The sequence below is a fragment of the Perca flavescens genome, chromosome 20, assembly GCF_004354835.1.
Source record: "Perca flavescens isolate YP-PL-M2 chromosome 20, PFLA_1.0, whole genome shotgun sequence".
NCBI classification, from domain to species: Eukaryota; Metazoa; Chordata; class Actinopteri; order Perciformes; family Percidae; genus Perca; species Perca flavescens.
Genome location: NC_041350.1, coordinates 14,632,896 through 14,644,476, shown reverse-complemented (window position 1 = coordinate 14,644,476; position 11,581 = coordinate 14,632,896). Strand labels below are relative to the sequence as shown.

The 11,581-nt window shown below is 39.6% G+C and overlaps 1 protein-coding gene across 2 annotated transcripts in view; it reads left to right on the top strand.

Moving 5' to 3' along the window:
* Positions 1-433: 433 nt before the first annotated feature.
* ttll5 (tubulin tyrosine ligase-like family, member 5) overlaps positions 434-11,581 on the top strand; it is a 46,127-nt gene continuing 34,979 nt past the window's right edge. For both annotated transcript variants that reach the window (XM_028565186.1, XM_028565187.1), the window contains exons 1-12: positions 434-507; positions 796-951; positions 3,062-3,168; positions 3,281-3,363; positions 4,061-4,167; positions 4,457-4,587; positions 4,720-4,802; positions 6,909-6,978; positions 7,087-7,171; positions 8,228-8,329; positions 8,420-8,511; positions 8,722-8,829. In XM_028565186.1, coding sequence (XP_028420987.1) covers positions 890-951; positions 3,062-3,168; positions 3,281-3,363; positions 4,061-4,167; positions 4,457-4,587; positions 4,720-4,802; positions 6,909-6,978; positions 7,087-7,171; positions 8,228-8,329; positions 8,420-8,511; positions 8,722-8,829 — 1,030 coding nt within the window. In that variant the 5' untranslated portion in view covers positions 434-507; positions 796-889. The remainder of the gene's footprint in view (positions 508-795; positions 952-3,061; positions 3,169-3,280; positions 3,364-4,060; positions 4,168-4,456; positions 4,588-4,719; positions 4,803-6,908; positions 6,979-7,086; positions 7,172-8,227; positions 8,330-8,419; positions 8,512-8,721; positions 8,830-11,581) is intronic.

The following is an 11,581-nucleotide window of genomic DNA, read 5'->3' as shown; positions in this document are numbered from 1 at the left end:
CGTTTGTGCATATGTTCTTGTTCAAACACAGAAAAACACATATATTATCCTCATAGATATATATATTATCCTAAGTCAATATGCGCTCTTTTCGTTCGACAGCGTATGCCGCACGTCGCGTGCATAGACATTGTAGTCCCCTTAGAGCTTTGGTCCCACCCAATGACTGTAAATCAATCTTTTTATAAGGTTACGGATGCGGTGCAAACTTTGGTCAAAGAATTTCTAATATATCCGTAGACCGGCTTTGGTTTGGTCTGGTGGACAATAAATAATGTTCGAGACTGCGCATGCTCGCTCTGTTGCTACTCAGTCAGTTGTTGTAGTTACCAGGAAGATTAACCGCTAAGATCAACTGGCCCTGGTGATAACAGCTAGCTCGCTAGCAGTTAGCAGGCTCTCAGAGATAAAGGCAAGTTTACGTTGTTGTGTACTTGTATGGCATAGCATCTACCTACCTTATCTAACGTTACCTGGTTAGCTAGCTTCCCACACCTAAAGTAACATGTTAGTAACCTTACGTCTTATTTAACGTTACCTAGCTTGCTATAGCTCTTGTTTGGCTGTCTGTCTGGGTTTAGTCTTAACGTTAACGTTATTCTGTTTACTGTAACGTTAATAGAAAGATAATGTTACTACAAAGCAGTTGTTCTCGGCTAACTGTGTGCTAAGTGGTTTCTGGACAGATTTAACGTTACAGTCTTTGTTAGCGAGCCTTTGTAACGTGGTTATTAATACAACATTTTGCATGAATGGACTGACATTGAGCTATTCAATGGCTGATGTGTTTTGCAGTTGGAGGTGGTAGCGTTTTAGGTGCCATGGTAAAACCTAGACACTTGATCCCAGGACGATTTCACCGGGCAGCTCATCCCCTTTTACTGTGAAGATGCCTGCTGTGATCCGTGATAGCAAGGAGGACTCTGAGTCCTCCTCAGAAGACGAGCAAGAGTAAGTGTTAGACTGTGTCATATGCTGTGTACAGACTGTAAAGCCCCCCACATGGGTGATTTGTGATATTGAGATAAATAAAACTGACTTGACCACAGGCAACATAAACATGACAACAGAAAAAGAAAATTAGCTCAGAGATGGGTCCTTATTTGTGAGTAGAGGCTGAGGCTTTTTATTCCTTCCTTAAACTGACAAATCGTTTCTGATGCTGACTGCAATACACCTCAGGCACTAACTGTTATATGATTCTACAGTAAACAGAGTATTATTAGATATTACCTTTGATTCAGATTAGGAAAAACTCCCCCAAAAACCTTTAAAGGGGTGTTGTCGTATACAGTCACCTTAGTGTTGATCAGGTCTGTGCAAACTTCTACATTAGAACACACACTAATGACAAACTAAACCAGAATGTGCATGTACCTATGCTGTTTCATTTCTTATCACATACACTTTTGTGAGTATATTCTCTTTGAAAACAGACTTATCCACTGATATGCTTGCGTTGCTTTTATAGCAGTTAGATAGTTGTAAACGGAGATGGAGATGAGTAAGATATTGTTCACAGTCACTGCAGCTTGTGGACATGGCTGTCTGAATTACGCAGGTTGCCTTCAGTGTCAGTTAGGTTCTTAGCCTACTGATCCTCCTGTAAGACATCACCTAAAGATTCCTCTTTAAATATAGTATTAATGTGACACCATATTCACTTTTTTACTGGCTGTTCCAAAGTCTTTGTCTTTGCAACTTGCCATAGTATATTGATCATGTAATGTAATCTATGCAGGATTACAGAAGAAGCCCAGTTTAATAATTTATGCCAAGATACATTTAGACAAAATAAAGCCTTCAGGAAGCTTTCATTTTGCATAATTGATGAAAGATGAACTGAATGAGAGTGAAGAGTATCTGTAGATCTTAGCTACAACAGTTGGTCTATATGTTATCTTGTCTCAGGCAACTAATTCCCTCTTAAGCTATACTTAGTCATAGCATACTGAGAGCCACTGTGTCTGCTTTTAGGCTAATTTCCATCTCCTGAATTAGTTTGGATTGCTTAGTATTATCCTCGTGGTGACCAGTGCTCTTTTTACTGATACACTACTATAGTAAAACACTTTGATTTTATGTTACAGAAATTGAGTATCTCTAGTACACCCTGTCCGATTTCAATTTATTACCAAACAAGCATTGGCTGCACATTTGATTTCAACCTGTTAACATTTTTCTCCTCAACCTTTACATGGATGTCATCACTTTATTTATTAGGACCAGTTGATATTAGTTGACTTTAACGTGATGTAAAAGTTTATGACAACATGCAAAGGACAATAAAGTATAGCATTACAGGCCTACACAGGAGGCGTACACATGTAAGTGCCTGCATATTTGCATATTTAATCAAATATTTGCAACCTAAATGGTCATACTTTACTGAAATATTACTGCGATGGCAACAATATGGCCTTCTGTCTAAGACCTTTACATCTTGTGTGTGGTATCTCAATAGTCTGGATGGTCGTTCATGTATAAAATAAACGACAGGCTTAATTATTATCAAAATACCTTGTTTATGGGCGTGCTGCGAAGCCACCGCATTGTAAAAGATATCTACCACATTGTCTGACATGCCTAGATAGTTAAACTCAGGGCAGCAATTGTTTACATGCCTCTCTTCCTTATCAAGGCTGGCCATGCCTGATTGAGTTCTACTCCATCATCATGCTACCTTATCTCATTTTTAGCCCCTGATAAGCGGGCTGTGTCTGGTACTATCAGATAATCTGCAGTTTTACAAGGGTGTTTGTTAGTACAGTACATGGGTTTGTTATTGCCCAGCACCTCCTGAAAATGTGCGTGGTTCTGTCTCTGTCTGCCTGACTGAAATAAACATCATGTCAGGAAACATTCCCTCAGCATTAAGTAAACTATCCATATAGGTTAGTTCACATCATCCGGGAGTGAATGCCACAGTGCATCTGTATAGTATTGTTACCGGGAAGTCAAATATTTATTTCTTCAGATTATTAGATTTTCTGTGGGTCCCAAACTTTTAAAAATATGACTTTAACTGTGGGTGTGTATCATCTAATTGTTTGTCCACTAGAGACCATCCCTGCATTGCCTGGAGTGGCCTCAGCAAGTCCATCCCAGTTCTCTTGTTTTTCCCTGAAGCTGCAGTTTCAAAAGATGGGAATATCTGCTCTACTGGAGGTACACCACATTTGTTGAAGCTACAAAATAACTGTGAGAAAAAGAGTGATAATATGCTAAAAATGTGGAGCCTTCAGTAAGTTGGATACTAAGAATATTTCGTTGTCCATAGAGCGATATAATATGGCCTTCAAGATTGTGCGCACAGAGAGCCGCCTGGTACGGGGAATACTGGCCAATCATGGATTCCATGAGGTAATGTTCTCCACTAAATCATGCACATTTGAAAAGATTAGTCTAAATCTTGCAAAACAGCATTGTTTTTTAGCTGCATACATTATGTACATCTCTGCTGTGTAGGATAAGGGATAGTAGGGCTGTTTTTATCTCATTTGACTAATAGTGCCGATGTCAAAGCCCGGGAATGCACCCAAGGAAAAAAAACAAATTGACCTCTAGAACATTAATCCTGTTTCACGAGGGCACACAAGTCTCTATTATGGCTCTTTCTTAGCAGTTACAGTTAATTCCCTTTTTATTTCATTTCAATGCTTCTTGACTCCCGCTAACCCATCATCAAAGGCAGACGAGTGTCTACCACAGCCGCAACAGAGCCAAACTTTAATAAGCCTTTATTGCAAACATCTGTCTCTCCCGTAGACACCAAGCGGCCATGTAAATTCTGCCTCCTAAGGAATTGTTGGAATAAAACAAAAACTCAACAGATAAAATAATGTTAGGGTGATGAAAATCTGTGAGTTCTTATGTGATCATTTCTATACAGCTGGCTGTATTTCTTCAGGTTATCGCTGGAGTGTCTGATCTGCTTCTTAGATTTAATTCAACTTTTTTATTGATCCCTTTGCAAATGTCATTTGCTCTGTGTGTACTGAATCTAAATGTTTTGATCCATCTTGTCAAGTGAAGTCAATCATTCCGTCTGTTTATTTAGGTTCACCCAAACAGCAATGACTTTAACCTCATGTGGACAGGATCTCACCTCAAGCCTTACATACTACGCAGCCTTCAAGACTTCCAGAAGGTCAACCATTTTCCCAGGTATGACAGACTGTTAAAATGTATGAGTGAGTTGCCACTGTTTTCTGTGTTATAAATATCAACGCTGAGCCCTTCTAAGCCCGTCAGTTCAGGCGATGTGTTTGTTGGCTTCCACTGCAAAGCGCATTTAGTTTGGACCGATGCCACTCTGAAACATGAAATGAATCATTATGTCAGGCAGAGGGCGATCTATTGCTGTTATGTATGTGTATATTTTTGTTCTGTCAGTGTCGGAACTGTGGAGTGCAGTGCTGGGGCGTTTTAAACAGGAGGTTCTGCTCAATTTCAGGTCATACGAATTGACGCGCAAAGACCGTCTGTATAAAAACATCCAGCGAATGCAGCAGACTCATGGCTTCAAAAACTTCCATATTATTCCTCAGACCTTTGTGCTTCCCTCTGAGTACCAGGAGTTCTGCAGTAAGACACCGCTCACCTGATCCCGACCTCTCTTTATCATATGTTTACAAGCATTGCCCATTCTAAACATATACATTATACATTTTTCTTTCTGTTTGAACCTTCTTCTCATCTCTCCTGCTTCAATCTCAGATTGTTTTGCCAAGGACAAGGGCCCCTGGATTATTAAACCAGTAGCATCTTCCAGAGGGAGAGGCATCTACTTGGTCAGCAATGTGAGTGATTTTACCCACAGGAGTTATTACTCTCTAATACAGCCGGTCCCAATCTTTTTGGCTTGTGACTCTGTAAAAAGAGTATTTTTCTGCAACAAGTTATACAGTTAATCTGTCCCTTATTTTCTCAAGTAATTGATTTGTTGTTTGGTCTATAAAACATCATAAAATAGTCAAAAATAAAAAAATTTTCATCATCATGTTCGAGAGCCCATGATGAGTTTTTTTTGTGTGTGCGACCAACAGTTTAAAAACTCCGACATATTCAGTTCATGTAAAACAGGGGAAAGCAGCAAATCCCTCATCAGAGAAGCTGGATTTAGAGAATGTTTTTTTTTTTACTTAAACTATTAATGCTAAACTATAATTGAATAAAATGTTTCTGCAAAAAAACAATAACCAAGTAACTGGACCTTGTGATAATCTAGTCAAAATAAAAGTTGTTTATTTTATTCCTGAGTTTTCTCATATTGTTGATTTGTTTTTTCTTGTGAAATGTTTCCATATCCAGTGACAAGAATCAACCCTCAAGGTCATACTTAGTTTTGTGTAACAGAAAAATGTTTTTTCTTTTCTTTCTTATCCCTTAAATTGTGGGTTCACGTTGGGAATCGCTGCTCTATAACCCCTGTCAGACTAATGCAATGACCCAAAATAAACCTGTGTTTGAGGTTGGAGTGAATTGACCGACATGTGTTTGTATAGATAGGGAAACTGGATAGGGAATAAGGAAATCACATGATCACAAAATGTGTTTTCTCTATGCTTTTTGTTTAAAACCGTGTGTAAAAGGGCACCGAACGTGGGGGACTGGAACAACACATTCTCTCACATGCACATGGGACAGAAATTGAAAATAAACTTAGACGTTGATGATACATTAGCAGAGGTTTAAGTTCTACCACTAGTTTGCATGTGAGATCTGTATGAGAAAAAGCAGCGTGTTAAAGGAATAGTTTGACATCTGGGGAAATACGCTTATTTGCTTTCTTGCTGAGAGTAAGGTGGGAAGATTGATACTACTCACGTGTCTGTAGAAGCTACAGCCAGCAGGTGGTTAGCCTAGGTTAGCATACACTGGAAACAGAGGGAATCAACTAATCTTTAAGCTAAGCTAAGCTAACCAAATATTGTGTGTGAAAATTTGACATTAATGACAAACTTAGTGGGAGTTACATATAAGCATAGTGACTTAAAAAAAATACTGTGTGAACTGAGTTCATTGGCCAGATGTTTTTGTGTGTGTGGAGGGGTGTGCAGATACAGCTGTCTTTGAAATAAGTATCAACCAGTGTTTCAGACATTAATAAGCTTTGTGGAGTAAATCACACTCTTCCAAGGCTTTTGGAGGAGCTCAACAAGGTTCTCACTCTTGGAAAACATATGCACGATCCTTCTTCTTCTCAGGCATTTTTATGAAACAGTGGAAAGAATGTCGGAGCGATATTTGGAGAGAAGAAAGAAATGCGTTCATTTTTTTGGTTCAGGTTTTCTCTGAACTGTAGCCAGCACTGAGGTTACCCCGCCTCCTCCCTCCATCCCATCTCCTCTCAACTTCGCCACCTGCAACACATTTCAACCTCATAAATGACCCATCTCCCACCACCAGATTGTGTTTTTATAGGCTGTTATTGAAAGTTGACCCGCTATGGCCAGTGTCATTGCAGTCTCCAACTTTTCTTGACGATTCTTTGATGTTAATGGTTAACAGCAGTGTCACATCATCTATTTGGAATTTAGTGTTTAATGCTGTTGTAGGTGAATGAATTATAAAAACTTTATTGCAGACCCAGGTCCATATAACACACAATACAGTAATATACATTATGGAGCACTGTGAAACATAAAAACCTTACATGGAAATGCTATTCATACTTTGCTATTGACAGATGTTGATTGAGTTTGTTAGGTGAGGTTGCACTTCAGTTAAAAAAAAGCCATCTAACTTCATCACTTTAGTAAATATTCTACAAAATAAGTTGCTATGTTACCTGGTCAATTGATAACACTTTGAACATGTTAAGATGATTATGATCTACTGCCTTCATCTTCCTCATTGTGTTAATTAAATTGTCTTTTATGTGTTTTTGTGTGTGTCATCTGCAGCCAAATCAGATTTCAATGGATGAGAACATCTTGGTGTCTCGCTATATCAATAACCCACTACTGATAGATGGTATGTTCTTCACCATTTAATTGCTACAGACACATCTTAATTTGTAAAGATTGTTTTGGCATTCTGAATAATCCCTGTGACTGACTCTAGTTTTTGTTTTGTTCACAGAGTTCAAGTTTGACGTGCGGTTGTACGTGTTGGTGACATCATACGACCCAGTCCTCATCTATGTGTATGAGGAGGGCCTGGCTAGGTGAGCTGTATGTGGGTTTTTGTTGTTGTTTGTCTGTGACATTGGGATAGTGAATACCTGACACAACAGTGATCGCTGATCTTCGTGGGGGCAAACAAAAATACTACAGCACAATTGACATTTAACAACAAATACATTACAATCTAGCACTCAATAGATCATGCACTTTAAATACTCTTTTACAGCTGTTGCCTCCATAACGGTTTATGTTTGTTTTCTTGGTTTCACTTCAGACAAAATAAGATATACATAACATATAAAAGCCCTGAATGTGAAGAGTTTTAATAAAGTAAATTCAGTATTGAGAAAAGCATTCACCAGTTTGAATAGTAAATGGCGGTGTAGACACTGCCTGGTTCATGCACTTTAGGCTCATTGGTACTCAGTCAGTGCCCAGAAGAGGGCAGCCTTAACTTTTCAGACCAACTGCTGTGTAGTGTGCGCTGTGGTAGTGACTCTGAAACAAAGTGCTCCATTGTTCCAGCTGTAGGATGTGCTCATCAAATGTTGCTGATTGTGTCACTGTTCAAAGATCATATCTTGATACCTTTCTATAATTGCGCTATATTTATTGGATGTTTGTTGTTTTTCGAGAAACAATACTTATGACCAAAGAAGAAGAGACCATTGTCAGGCACAGGTAGGTCAGCAGAGGGTAGATGATTTATAGAACATCTGGCTCTTCGCTTCTGTCTGATAGAGGTACGTGCTGAATACAAGTGCCACCGCCCTTTTGTTTGCTGGCTTGATTATCAACTGTGGGCAATAAATCATGGCCAAATTCTGAATCCCACTTTTATCGCTTGACATTCCTTCAGAGTTGTGTTGGTATTCAGGTACACGGTGCGTGCCAGGAATTCTCATTATTGCACATGTGGCATCCACTCCTCTCAAACACTGCCAGAAGCTAATCTCTCTCCAAAGTGCCCCCCCCCCATCATTCAGTCTAGTGTCAGCTTTATCAATGTGGTCGTTATGGCAAATATAGATACTGTATGTAGTGAAATTGTTGGATTACAAAAGTTTTTTTTTTTTTTTTTTTTTTTTTTTTTGCAGATTTGCCACAGTCAAGTATGACCGGACTTCAAAGAACATTAAGAACACGTTCATGCATCTCACTAACTACAGCGTGAACAAGAAGAGCAGCGATTATGTCAGGTAACTTTCATCAGTGAATGTGGCGCTGTTATTGGAAGCTTGATTGACTCATCCATTTATTAGAACACAAGCACATTTCTTCCTTTTCAGTTGCGATGACCCTGAAGTTGAGGATTATGGGAACAAATGGAGTATGAGTGCAGTGTTGAGGTATTTAAAGCAGGAGGGGAAGGACACCACATGTGAGTCAAATCTTCATTTTCTTTCCTTTTTTCATGCTTTTAATCTTTTCCTTTATAATAATGGAGTAAAATTCAGCCAGTTTACAGTTGCATTTCTGAACCCCTGCTCGATTGTTTCCTTTAGATTTTAACAGAAAGTGTAAATCAATTAACCAAAACATAAGAATTCTTGAGCGCGAAAGAAAAATCTCTTCATTTTGTATATTCCAGTGCTGATGAGACAGGTGGAGGACCTCATCATCAAAGCTGTACTGAGTGCTGAACTTCAGATAGCCACCGCCTGCAAAATGTTTGTTCCCCACAAGACAAACTGCTTTGGTAATTATTTCATATTCTTCTTAACATGTTTTTGACCATACAGTAAGTAAAGCAATCTAGTCCACCAAAGTTTAACACGTTTATACCTGCACTGATGCAGCTTCAGAAGAATTTCCTTTTAGATAAAATTCCCTTTTTTGACACTCTCACACATACTTAGTCATGCACACTACCCCACCCCTCACATTTCCTTTCAGTTTCATATTCATTGTCCAGCAGTTCCTCTATACTCTTTCTCCACTGAGCCGAGCTGAAGTTGTAGACAGTCATTCCTCAGTGTGGAGCCTTCCTGCCCGTTGCTGCAGGGTTGCGGAGGGCCTATTGACTGAAGCAGGAATTTGCTTCCTCCTCTCTGTTGCCATTCAGGTCTGCCTGATTTAGGCTGACTGTTTTCTTGGCTGCTCCTGCCTAGAAGCAGGCTCGTGTGAACTCCATTTTGGAACCATTACCCATGTTAGTGTTGGCACTAATTGTCTGCGCTCGCTCTCTCTGTCTGGCAGTGTCTCTTAGATTTGAGGGTTTAAAAAGCAAGCACATTGGCCAAGCCTCCTTCAGCACCACTGTCTCTTTTTCCTCTTCTCTCGCTGTTTCTGTTTGTTTATGATTCTCCCTCCCCTGCTTACACTCTCCTTCACCTTTCAGATGTTAGAAAAATAACGGGCTTTGTAGTTGTGACAGGCTTCTGTAGACATAATAGCCCCCCTGATTGGTGGTTGTTTGGACTGTATGGCGCGAGCAGCATGGACTCACACCAGTCGCCTGCATAAAGATGCTATCTGCACCCTGAGTATAACTGCTAGGTTAAAAACCCACATTAGCCCAGGGTGTTGACCATGCAGGTATTTACAGTGAAATGTGGCTTACTGAGCCTCAACCTGGCTCTCATACACATGTGATAGACATGAATAAACAACCAGATGACGCATATCTTTGCTGTGATGGAATAACAAGTTTGCTTTTATTTTCATCATTGAGTTAAGCCTGGAATATTTCTTTATGCACATCCACATGCCCCAATTGCAAAAACCCTTTATGGAATGTTCAGGGATAACATGTAAATGTTACCTACTGCATTGCACCATACTTGCATTTACATTCATTGGCATATATAAACAGAGCTCTGCTTCTGCATAAACAAAAGCATCTGATATTTATTCTGCATAGGATAGTAAATATACAGTGTAAAGAGGGAAAGTGTGAGAATATGGATAGTGGCACCAAGCATCAGCCTACTAATGATTCTACACTGGTACCATCTTTGTGTCATACATTGTGCAGCTCTGTAGGCAGCAATACTTCTTAATTACTTTTCACTGTTGTTTTATTTTGACTACACTAAGTCCACATTGGATTTGAAATTAAACAATGTAATAATGAATGAAAGTAATGAATTTGAACTTTAAGGGTGCTGGGTTGTCCAACAATGTTGAAATCTTATACTAAAGCTTATAGAGACCTTTTATAGACCTAGATACTACATCAATGTCATTGTGTGGCACAAAAGCAATTAGGTTCTGCACCTTTCCTAAGATACATAATACATTGTGGTCTGCTTTGAACATGCACATTACCCTACTTCAGCCATATCAGTTTACTATTGAATTTAGTGTAATTTTGTTGTCTTCATAATGGCCCCAAGCAAGTCAATTACAGCATTCATAGTCTGTCTAAAGGATTAAGTTTCCAAAGACAGACACTGACGGTTCCAAGAGGACCACCCTCGTCCTCTCTCTCTGTTGATCTGTTTCTCCCAGTGTGGTCATGTTGTGTGTGTGTGAGTATGTAAGGGCAATATGAATACAGAGACATGCAGGAACCAGTGTAAAGCATTAGTTTTACAAACACGCAGGTCTGTCTAAGCTTCAGGGAGTCCAGTCAAGTACCTAAATAAACCCACCCAAACCACCAAGGAGTCATGATCAGTCAGCTGTTGTCTTCAACTCCCCTTTCGCCTTCTCTTGTACTTAACCTCAGTACTTTCCTTCTCCTCCTGCAACAATACAATACGCCCAGCATTCAAACCTGGGCCTCGGCAGCTGCCTGTAATTATAAACAGGTAAAGCATCAGAATGCAGGGCAGCAAATATATGCGTGTTTGGGCAGTTAATGTGCCGATAAAAGCAGCCATTGTTTAGAGTTTTTATACGGTCTCTGGCTTGTCTGGAAGGGAGCCATGCTAGATCATAAAGCCCATTATAATCTTAATTTACTTCAAATTGTTCCCTGCCATTTTAATGTCTATTAATGGCTTTAATACTATGTTTATTGTTTTCAAATAGAATTTCTTCCCTTTGCTCAAATTACACATCCGTATCTAAATGTGCACACTGTAACAAAACCTTTTTTATAGCTCTGTAATGTGGGAAGAAATAAAAACAACCGATTTTTTGTTTTACATTGGTAAGGTGTGTGTGTGTGTGTGTGTGTGTGTGTGTGTGTGTGTGTGTGTGTGTGTGTGTGTGTGTGTGTGTGTGTGTGTGTGTGTGTGTGTGTGTGTGTGTGTGTGTGTGTCAGTGGGGAGAAAATGCCACCCATGCAGCTCCTCACCGCTGCTGTGTGATTAATGGACAGGCTTTTTGCTGAGGGATGCTGATTACGAGATGTTTTGACTAAGATCTGATTAGCCAAGCCAAAGGCCTATTTTATTACACACAAAACATTCCACTTACTGGTCCTGTGTTCCACTGAACGTCCCTCATTAAGTGCTCAGTGTGGTTGGATCCCCCCGTCTGTGAACAACTTTCCCTGTTTT